Here is an 11,480-nt window from a genome sequence, read left to right on the forward strand (position 1 = left end):
GCTATAAAGACAAGGTGAGTTGGTGAAGTTATCAAGCAAGGTAGTGCCAATATTAGTAGCTAATTGGAAAATAAATTACGGGTGCAACTTGGGCCGGGTTGGGTCGGGTCGGGTCGAGTCGAGGCCAACCCTAACCCAACCTGAGATAGCATTCCCTCATCCCTAACCCGACCCAACCCGAGCCTTGGGTTGATGATGGTCAACCCTAACCCAACCAGCCTCCAAATCCGTCCGGGTTAGGTTCGGGTTGAGTCGGGCTGGGGTCGGGTTCATCTAGAGCCAAAAAAGAAAAATACATGAAAAAACACAATCCTAAGAAAATCATGATAAAATTAGAGGACAGAGGTGGGGTTGCCAAAGGCCTCAACCCTAACCCAACTCGTGTTGGCTTTTCCCACCCAAGATAGTGCCAACCCAAACCCGAGCCAAAACCGTGGGTTGAGCCCAACCCAAGTTGCACCGCCTATGAAATATTGCTTCCTTCTTGGTCAATGCACAAGGTAAAATTACAAATTTGCCCTTAATCCCGTATCTAATGACTGTGGAGACCTCTTCTCGTACTGTATTTTGACTGCACAAATCAAAACTCATCGCCCTTTCTCTTCTCATTCGTCTAACAGAACAAAGAAATCGCCGCCTTTCTCCCGTGGTAATGGCAGAAGCCGAGCAGGAGAAAACCGTAACCCTAGCTGAGGTTCGATTCTCTTCTTTCCATTTCTCAATTACTTGGAATCGGAGTTTTTTCATTAGATTTATTCTATGTTAGGGTTTAGTTTGAGTACAAAGCTTTGGATCCTTGATTCTCTTATTGCGTTATCTGGATCTGTTGAAAAATCCTAGAATTGGTTTTATCTAGTATATTTTCTTCTTTCCTTTTAGTTTTATATTGAACGAATTGATTTTCAATAATTTAATTGGTGTTCTTGATTTCTGGATGCTTTTGGCTATGATAGGTAGATCTGGATGAGTTTTTAGTAATGGTTGATTAGTAATTTTCCTTCTCTTTTTAGATATCTGGAATTTAGATTTGAGGCTTTTAATGTGTAATGACGAAATGTGGACAGAAGGATGGGGAGTAGAATGATTTGGGAAAATTGTATTGGTATAAATGGGAACATTACTGGTATTAAAGAGAGATTTTTAGAGGTTAGAGGTTACCTTATGTATAAAGGAGGACGTAGCTTAGAGGTGGAACATTTTTTTTTTTTTTTTTCTGGGTTAGGATTTTTAACATGATTTGGTTTATTGGTTTTAGTGGGTTGTGAAAATTTTAGTGAGATGGAGTCATGGATTAGGGAAGTGAAAGATTGAAAAGTAGCCCTTTGTGACCGGCGATATAATGTGCAGTCCCAATCATTGTTGCTTGCAATTAAACAGATTAAGCATACTCCTTAGAAGTTCTAGATCAGATTTTGTTTGCTAAAAATATAGCAGCTACTTTCTAAGCATATACTAGTATATGGCATGTTGGAATTACCTCCTCAATTCAAGACTATGTTTATATGGGAAGTGAAAGCTCGGCCCCTCCCACTTGGCTAACACTTACTCTGAGCGCTATAGCTAGTCCGTTTTGCACTCATCTGGACATCTTTTTGCTCATATCCTCACAGATTCTTCCCCCCATTGACAGTTTTTTCTGCACCGAGCACGACTTATTTTTTATGCTTTTTCAATGGATGAGAATTGATCTTGATCTATTATCAGCCGGTCTCAAGATTCATTTATTAGTTTCAGAGTCATTTATTATTGCTAGTAGAATCATGTATAAATATTGAAATATTTATACTGGATTTTATTATGAGTTATGACAATTTTGTGGATTGTTCTTGACTTCTTGACCCAAAGGTCTTGACCGTTTTTCCAATCTTGATGTAGAGGACACATTAATGTATTGTCCACTAAGTCATTGCTCATGATTTTCTTCCAATTGCAGTTTCACGGAGAGTTCATCTCTCGCTATTTGACATAGTTTGATGGACAATATGCTAGAATTGCCACTTCTGATTGAGTTCTGTTTAATTTTTCTGTGCTAGATACATATATTATGCTTTAGTAACTACTTAGGTGAGTGTTTCAAAATGTGGATGCGGGCGAAAACGCGGTCAAAGAAAATCATAGTCGACTCGGCACGACGTGGTCAAGTACTCGGTTGACGCGATCATAACTCGGGTGAGTCAAAGGAGTTTTTATTGAGTCTGTAGGGCAAAACATGGAACACAACGGCAAAATGCGGAACACGGCCAAGGGAAAAGGGAGTCGACTCGGGGGAGTCCATGATGATGCGGTGGAATTTTAAAACTATGCTCAGGTCTAACATATGTATGTGTGTGTATTGAATGTCATGCAGGTTTAACATATATTACTTTTGTATAATTTAAGTCTTAAGAAGGGTGGCGCTAAGAGGTTAATTGACTTTCGCCCCATTAGCGTTGCAGGAAGCATTTGCATGATTTTGGCTGAGGTGTTACCTGAAAGATTAAGAAAAGGTTTGGATGGTGTAATTTCTGAGAACCATAGTGCCTCTATTGACTGGGAGGCACATTCTGGATGAGGTGATAATAGCCAATGGGTGTGAATTACTACTTTAAAGAAGGGAAGAAAGGAGTATTGTGCACGCTTGATAAAGGCCTTGGTATGTATCCGGGAGAGGTTTGGATCACATCATGAGTAAAATGGGCTTCAGAGAAAGATGGGAGTGTTGGATCAACAGATGTTTTGATTCCTGTTACTGTTCGGTTCTGGAATGGGTTGTTGCCAGGTTTTTTTCAAGACATTCAAAGGTATCAGGTAGGGGGGACCCACTCTTCCCATTCGTTTTCACTATTTTGGCAAAATCCCTATGTGGAATGTTGAAGAAAGTGAGAGGTTAAATCCGATTGTGGTGTTCAAAGTTAATAGGGAGGGTACAGAAATATCTCACTTGCAGAATGCCGATGAAACACTCCTCTTTTGTGAGGTGGATACTTAGAAAGCTAAAAATTATAATGCTCTGCTCGGATGTTACAAAGTAGTTTCACGTCAACGTATTAACTTCTTGAAGTCGGTTTTGCTGGTGATTCACTTGAGTGGGGAGAAGGAAGAGGTGCTTTCCAGAGACTTGTTGTAGGGGAGGTTCTATCCCTAATAGTTATATGGGAGTCTTGTGTTATGATCGGCCAACCGGAGGTATGTGGGATCCGGTTATCGAAAGAGTAGAGAGGAAGTTGGTTCTCTGGAAGAAGAATTTGCTTTATTTCGGAGGAAGGATCACCCTTATCAAAGCTGTGCTTGCCATCCTCCCATTATATTATATGTCAATGTTTAGGTACCCAAGCCCATCCATTAATATGCTGGATCGGTTGCAAAAGGAACTTTTTATGGAATGATAGGGAGGATAACAGGAAGGGCAACACATAATTAGGTAAATGGCTAGAATGGAAAGGAGGATTAGAATATTCGGTTCTGAAAGAATGTTTTTAATGAGATAGACAGAGTTTGGTTGGTATTGACCAGAATGATAAAGAAGAACTTGGGCTCCAGAAGCAGACAAACAGTTCTCAGTTCAATCTTTCTGCTAGACTCGCTTGGAAAGTACATGCTCCTCTCAAGGCTAGTGTGTTCCTTCTAAACTCGTACCTCTTTTGCTAGACTCGCATGGAATCTACATGCTCCTCTCAAGGTTGTGTTTTGCTGGACCTCATGCTTGGACAAGATCTTGACCTTGAACCACCTACGAAGTTACCACCATCTGATCATGGATCACTGTGCTCTATGGGGCAGATGGGGAAACGGTGGATCATATCTTCTTTCATTGTCGGTTGACAAGAGCGGTCCGGTACTTTATCATGAATCTTTTTGGGATAGCTTGGATTATCTCGTGTCACATTGTAGATCTTTTTGAGCATTGATCCTTTGCCCCTTGACATACGAGGAGTTGCTTTAGTTGAAGATTGGTATTAACATAGATTATTTGGACTCTATGGAAGGAAATAAACAATAGAATTTTTTAATGGAATCTCAAAGAAATTGTGTGCAATCTAGAAACAGGTTCTTCACTTTATTACTTAATGGGTTGTGGTCTTACCTGAGTTACTGGGGTACTTGTTGTTTGAGATTAAGAGGTTTTGGGATGAGATTCGTCTTTGCAGAATTACGGTAGAAAATCCATCTCCAAAGTAGTCTCCCCCTCAGCCGAATTACTTTAAAATTAAATTTTGATGGCTTTAGCTTCGGTAATCCAAGCCTGACTGGTATTGGGGGATTAGATTGAGGGGCCAATGGGGTTGTTAATATGCCTTTCTCTAGTCCCATTGGAATTCATGACTCCAACTCGGCGGAAATCTTGACTTCGCCGACAAGGATTCAAAGCATGGACTGAAATCTCCTTCAGTTCCTAATTGTCGAAGGGGACTCAATGAACGTCATTACATGGATATTGGACGGGGCTAGCTACCCATGGCGATTAGTCGACGTGATTGGGGAGGTTAAGGATAGAATTGAAGGTCATTCCTTACTTTTTTGGCGTATCTTCCGTGCGGCTAATCCAAAGCCTGACCAGCTCGCTCAATTCGGGGCGCTGCGTGAGGAGCTCATGTTTTTCTACTTTCTTCTGCCTTTAGGATTTATGGTTGTCTTTTTGTTAGTTGTTTATTCACTTTGTTCCAATGCTTCTTCTCTTTGTATTTTTTGACCATCTTGGAGCCTATGTTCTGTTTCCCTTGATTAATAAAATCTTGCCATTCAAAAATAAATAAATAAATAGATAGATAAATAAATAAATCCTAAACTTAGATTTGCTATGACATACATATAGTATAATGTTGTAGTAAAGACCGCCCGCCCGAGTTTTTGTGAATGTTGTTCAAATAATGATGCAACTATTATTATTTTTTAATGGCAACAATTATTAAATTAGGAGATTTTAAATGGTGTGTGGGTGTGAAAGTCCAGTATTTTTTTAAAAGTATAGTGGGGCCCACTGCATGGGGTGATCAAAACCTTTCATTTGCTGGGCCACAACGTAAATAGGCTGTACTCAAAAATCCATTGTTTGGTTAAAGCAAATCCTAGTCGACTTGGCATGATGCAATTGACTACTCGGTTGATGCGGGCGAGTACCCGGGAGAGTCAAAAGAGTTTTGATTGACTTTTTAGCTATGATTTGGCCGACACTTTGAATTTATTGCCCACACATGTGTCGTGTCGTGCCGACACTCCTTTAGACACTTTTAAGTGGACTGCTAGAAGTGACAATAACTTTATATGTATGCATGTGTTTGAGTGTGACACGATTTTTAGATTTTTAGGGGTTGCCATGTTAGATACCTCATATCCTTGTCGAAACTCGGCACCCGAATCTGTGTCCACAAATCATGATTACATGTACTTTCTATTTTAAGCGTGTCCCCGTTTCTAAATTTTGAGAGTTCGTCGTCTCCGACACTCCGTGTCTGTGTCGACACGCAATACTCGTGTCCGTGTCCACAAATCATAGCTTTTTAGTGGGTAAAACATGGAATTGGACGAGAACACGGCAAAGGTAAAAGAGAGGCGGCTCAGGGGAGTCCATGATGACACATGGGAGTTTTGATACCATGACCATTGCCATACAACAAATAAAATCTCCTAAAATTAGTATCATATGTAGCATTTATATTACGGTGGAAAAGTGGGTCAATCCCACGGTACTGTTCCTGCACTCCTGTTTCTATTCTCACTCTATTGCTTCTAACATCTTCCTCTAGGCAAGTCATGTGGCACTAGGGCACACCCTACTTTACAGTTTACAGGACATTATTATTGATAATACTTGCTCTTGTTGTTCATCACGAGAATTACATTAATACTTGAGTAATTGTAGGAAACATCCTAGTATATAATGCTCCATGAGATTGTGTATGAGCCTTCTGCAGGTTTCTGGGTTACACAGGGGCCAATGTTCCATTGATATTTGTTTTTTTGAAAGATAAAATGATCAGATTTCATTAAAAAGACCGAGAAGGACAAACACAAAGAAAGAGAACAAGAATATACAAAAAGGAAAACAAAAGGAGCAACAAGACCCACATTAAGGGGGAAGAAAATCAAAAATCTCAAAATCCTCTTTCTGATCCCCGGCCCTAGCCATCCTGTCCGCATCCCGTTTGCCGTTGTCTGAATATGGCGAAAAGAGATGCTCGAAGAGCCAACAATATCACTTATCTCATTGAAGAAGTCTGCGAATCTCCATGGGGGAGGGTGAGCTCTAGATAACCACCGAATGACATTTAAGGAGTCCCCTTCAACCAAAACTTTATTAAAATCCTCACCCATAAGGATATTGATCCCTTTATGTGCTGCACACACTTCTGCCTCATTAGAATCAGCCAATCCAATAGGGCCTGCAAAAGCCCATCTCACAACTCCATTAGCGTCCCTAAGTACGCCCCCAATACTCGCTGGACCCAGATTTCCAAGGCTAGAACCGTTGAAGTTGAACTTCAGGAAGCCACTAGTAAGAGGCTCCCAAGCTTGAACAATTAGAGAACCGAGCTAAAATAGACCTCGTGCCAACCGTGCCAGAGATCATAGGCAGAGACGAACTGAAAACTAGGAAGAGACTTGGCCCAGAATATAGTCAAAGCTAACACCTTAGTAAATAAATAAGAAGCACGCTTGGCTCTTCCCTTGAAGCTCCTATCATTTCTCTCTTTCCATACGCCCCAAATAACCGCGAGGAAAGAAATATTCCATAAGATCTTGCCTTTAATGCGCCAAGGAACGAATTGCCTTTAATGCGCCAAGGAACGAATTGCCAACCTTTCAAAACTTCAATGAGATTCTTAGGGAAAACCCAAGAGATACTGAATCTTTCCAAGAGACCACTCCAAATCTCCCGAACCAAACTAGAATGGATGAAAATATGATTCACAGATTCCCCAGCTTGGATACACAAAACACATTGATGAACACACCCCATCTTCCGCTTCCGTAGGAAGTCCACCATTTGAATTTGATCTCGAATGGCAATAACACGAAGAGGGCCATGGATCGACCATACCCTAGCAATATTAGGGGCCACATGGCAAGCCATGAGGTGGGAGTAGAAGGATTTAGCGGAGAACACCCCCGGCGTATTCGAGATCCATACCCTTATATCAAGGCCATCACGTTTTTACTACATCCTCTCTAAGAGATCAAATGGCTACCACTTGAAGTTCTCTGTCGAAGAAATTACGTCTGAAGGCCCGATCCACACCACCCTATCCTCTCTCCTTTCAAAACAATCTTTGACCAAAGCCAACTTTGAAGAAGAGACTGCAAACAAATCAAGGAATAGGTCTTTCAAAGGACGTTCCGAACACCACTTATCATCAAGGTTTTAAATTTCGGTTTCGGTACCGATTTCGGACCCCACCGAAATCCGAAATTTCTGCGAAATCCGAAATTTGTTAGTTTGGCTCTAAATTTCGGACGAAATTTTGTAACATTTTTTTTTAAAATAAAAAAATGGCATTCAATCGAAATTTTGGACCAAAATTACCAAAATTTGGAATTTCACGAAATTTCAGTTTCGGTCTCCACTGAAATCCAAAATTTCAGTCCGAAATTTCGGATTTCGGTCGAAATTTAAAACCATGCTTATCATGCCAAAAGCTAACACGATCCCCCACGTGGGCACTAAATCTAGTACCCTCACGAAACATTGCCGAAAAAACTAAAATATCTGTCCACACAGAACAGCCTGGCTTGCCGAATCGATCGTCTGATTCCCAGTGCCCTGTTGATATTTGAATGCATAGATGGGCTGGTTTTTTTTATTCTTTTATTTATTTATTTATTTTGGTGGGGGGGGGGGGGGGGATAATTTGCTTGATAGTAATGATTTTGGAAAGCCATTTGCTTGATAGTATTATAAGATTTAGTATGGTCTATGCTTTTGTGTCTTTTGAAAAAGAAGCTGGCGATAATAGAAAAGTTGGGGGTGATTTTAGAAAAGTGGGTCTATCATCTTCAATTAGCAACCATCCACATTTGCTTTTGAAAATATCATGGGCTACGGTTCCAGTGTCATTTTTAGATTTGAACCTCAGCATATAAATGATTTCAGTTACTTCTCTTTCTTCATCCATGCGTTTTCCGTGTACACTGGGTTACAAGGGTGGTCTTCTTAGCCATTCAACTCAATGTTTAAAAACTTGTACTCTATCAAGAACCTGCCCGGTAAAAGACGAATGAGTCCGGTGAGTCAGTGATTGACCTGACAAGTTTTTTATTGACTTGGGTGTGTCCAATTGAGTTTTCTATTGTCTCAATTGGCCAAAAAGGGGATAATTGGGCAAGTTCATGGCTAACCAGGTGAGCTCTTAAGCAGTGAATTTAATTAGAATGCTGTCACATGCAGCAATGGTTACTGCAGGAGAAAGATGAGCAACTGAATCAGGCTGAAACTCCTGTGGAAGCAATAGAAAATGAAAACCCCACAAATCCTCCTGATGAAGTCGAAACAGTGACAGAGAAAACCGATGAAACCCCTGAAGCTCTCGAGGAAACCCCTGAAGCTCCCGAGCCAGAAGCTCCGGAAGAGCAAGAAGTCACGGAGGAGAAACCTGTAATAAAGGTTAGCTTGGCAGTTTGAGTAAATGCTGTTACTTATAACTCTGCTGTCCTTACCCCATACTGCATAGTACATAGTATGGCACATAAATTTTGATATAGATGTTCATTGAAATATTATGGTGGATTTCAGGTCGAGACGGCACCTGCAGATTTTCGTTTCCCAACAACAAATCAGACAAGGCATTGCTTTACACGCTATATTGAATATCATAGGTGAGTTAGGTAGTTCCATTATTATTATTATTATTTTTATGACATAGGGTATCACCTACCCCATTTTAGGGCAGGACTAATCCCTATGGATGTGCGCAATCACCCATAACTGGGGAGCATACCCATACTTTAAGCCAAAGAGCCACACCCGTCCGGGTTAGGTAGTTCTGTATATATTTTGGAACTTATGTCCTAGTTTCCTTACTTTGCTATATCCAAAATGTATTTCTTCTCGAGTAAGGTTGCTTGATCTTATGATGTCACTTATATTCAGGTGTGTAGCTGCAAAAGGGGAAGGTGCTCCTGAATGCGATAAGTTTGCAAAATACTATCGTTCACTTTGCCCTGGTGAATGGGTATGTTTTTTTTATTTCCTTTTTTTTCTTTCTATGTTTCTCATATGGCAGATTCTCTTGCAAGGCTTTCATTGGTGGCTTATCTGCTAGGTAAATATAGGTGTATAGTGGATATAGCTTTTGGTTTTTCTTCGATTGGGGCTTGCATTATATTCACGTCTCTTATGTAAAATGGACTTTGTGTATCTTGTCTTCTCCTGTAAATTAATACGGTCCTTGAGTCACTTGAAAATGACAGTAGCACTTAAAACCATGATGCACCATCACAGCTGGCAGACATTTTCTCCAGTGTGTTGCAACAGAAAAATTGTCCAAAGCAAAAATCCCAAAGCTCCTATTTGAGGAGCTTAACAATATGATAAGAGATGAATTTGCAAGGTTCAAACTGAATAGTTGATTCCTATTAACTTTCGTTGGCTCGGGATAATGATAATTAAAAGACTTACCTATTTAAGTACGGAAGACACTACAATCAGATGTTGCATATATATTAGTCGGGTTTCCTATCAAGTCTTCCTGTTTATTTAGTGGGGGGTGTATCCTGTCACCTTTTTTGCAAAGGTGTGAGGTGCTCCCCTTCTAAGCTGAGGGATTTTGCCACTTGGAAATGATGTACACGATTATGTGAGATGAACTGAAAAACATACATCTAAGGACACCTTTTTGATGATCCAAAGTTAATCTGTTGTCCCATTTCCCAATTATGGACGAACCATGTCTAGGCCTAGCCGCCCAGGAAAAAAAAAATCAAAGTCCAGGCTATGGTTGCACGCATTATCAGAGAGATCAATGATTTTTATTGTGGATTGGATTTTTCTTTTATGCATACAGCCAGAGAAGCTAGCAAATTATAGCTGGTATGTTGGTGGGTATGTAAATATACCTCATTTATGAGTGGAGCGATCTGTGCTCTATTTGTAATGTTTGCTTTTAGTTGACTATTTGTTATTGTTTAAGAAGGAAAAATCACATCTATGGTTTTATCAACTATTGAGGATTTAATTCACAACTTTTTTGTCAACCTCACACACCAATAATGACATCTAAGTGCAGTAAGTGCGTGATATCTCATTGTAATATTCTAATTTAAGTACTTCAAATAGACATGATAAAAGAAATGATTTGTTTCTTAAAAACACACATTTCTTTGTAGAAAATGGCATTAATATGCATGTAACTAACCGTTTTCATACAGACTCAAACACACAACCATCCATGTAAACTGTTTCTTAAATTTATTTTTATTTTTGTCTCACAGTTTCATGTTGAAATTTTATGTTTGGATAAGATTATTCTGTTGACCTGATCATATTTACACTGCTCCTACATACATGCAGGTAGAAAGATGGAACGAGCAAAGGGAGAATGGAACCTTTCCGGGTCCTCTATAGAGTGCTACTACAATCAGGGAACCAATTCTTTCCAGGTTTTCTTGCTGAAACTGGTAGATGAGTTCCTTAAATGAGGGAGGAACTATTAAAGAGTTCTATTCGGAACAAAGTATGAATAAAAAGCGGCCACCGATTGTCAGACATGTGGTAAACATAAAGCAGAGCTATTGGTTTTATGCCAGTCATTGCTCTCATGCAGCTTCCTTTCATCATCTCTTCCATTTGTGTTAGCCAATGTGTTTAATTATCACCAAGAGCTACTTTGCTAACATTAATTTGCAGAACTTGAAGGGAAAAGATTGTGTAGCTTTTGAAGTTTTGCCTACCTATGTTCTACATTAAGAATATGCCGCACTTCTAAAGATAAGTTGCGAACTCATGGATTTCACTCCTTATTTTCCTGACATTGCCCTATCTTCTTCACATCCAAAATATCAAATCCTACCCTTTTGGTGGGCAAATCTATTTCATGGTTCATTGGGGGTGGTAGATTGCTCTATGTATGTCATTTTATCCTTGCAGCCTTCCAATATTTCTACAGCCGTTCCACTTCCCACTCACTTCCCACTCCATGATCTATTATAGAGGATGATTCACTCCTGTCAGCCTTCATGCCTTTCTCCACTTTAGGTTCTGTTGGTGCCAAAATCTGCTCCGATCGGATGAGCTTTGGTTGTATGTTGATCTGTGCACCTCATGTGCTCAAAGAATACACGTTAGAGGTCCCGGAGTTTGGACTCCGGGAAGACCCTTCGGCTCTCAAGTCAGAAATCAGCACAACAGGAGGAATCTGAATAACAGAGAAGCAAAGTAACAATATGCCACAGATCTTAGATATTAGATGTGTACCTTTGAGCGTGGGGGCCTTTTTAGTGAGTCAAAGTCCTTCACAGTTTAGATCATGTGCTTGTTTTGAAGACTTTCCTCATCGGATATGTTTCCT

The 11,480-nt window shown here is 40.1% G+C and overlaps 1 protein-coding gene across 2 annotated transcripts; it reads left to right on the forward strand.

Moving 5' to 3' along the window:
• Window positions 1-535: 535 nt before the first annotated feature.
• On the forward strand, window positions 536-10,852 carry LOC143857784 (cytochrome c oxidase subunit 12, mitochondrial-like). 2 transcript variants are annotated; one of them, XM_077368266.1, is made up of 5 exons: window positions 536-694; window positions 8,363-8,578; window positions 8,708-8,790; window positions 9,065-9,146; window positions 10,484-10,852. In XM_077368266.1, the coding sequence occupies exons 1-5, from the start codon at window positions 653-655 to the stop codon at window positions 10,535-10,537; spliced, it is 477 nt and encodes a 158-aa protein (XP_077224381.1). In that variant the 5' UTR covers window positions 536-652; the 3' UTR covers window positions 10,538-10,852. The 2 variants fall into 2 exon arrangements, with proteins under 2 accessions (XP_077224381.1, XP_077224382.1); XM_077368267.1 differs by having other exon boundaries at window positions 539-694; window positions 8,378-8,578.
• Window positions 10,853-11,480: the final 628 nt, after the last annotated feature.

The sequence above is a fragment of the Tasmannia lanceolata genome, unplaced genomic scaffold, assembly GCF_043159265.1.
Source record: "Tasmannia lanceolata isolate RefF3 unplaced genomic scaffold, GAP_Taslan_0.1 ptg000025l, whole genome shotgun sequence".
Classification (NCBI taxonomy): Eukaryota; Viridiplantae; Streptophyta; class Magnoliopsida; order Canellales; family Winteraceae; genus Tasmannia; species Tasmannia lanceolata.

What these genes read in the sequence shown, in the direction of transcription:
- LOC143857784 (XM_077368266.1), top strand. Translation starts at nt 653, where the DNA reads ATGGCAGAAGCCGAGCAGGAGAAAACCGTAACCCTAGCTGAG. An exon ending in AAACCGTAACCCTAGCTGAG is followed by an intron (nt 695 to 8,362) that starts GTTCGATTCTCT and finishes TGTCACATGCAG; the next exon opens with CAATGGTTACTGCAGGAGAA. An exon ending in AGGAGAAACCTGTAATAAAG is followed by an intron (nt 8,579 to 8,707) that starts GTTAGCTTGGCA and finishes GGTGGATTTCAG; the next exon opens with GTCGAGACGGCACCTGCAGA.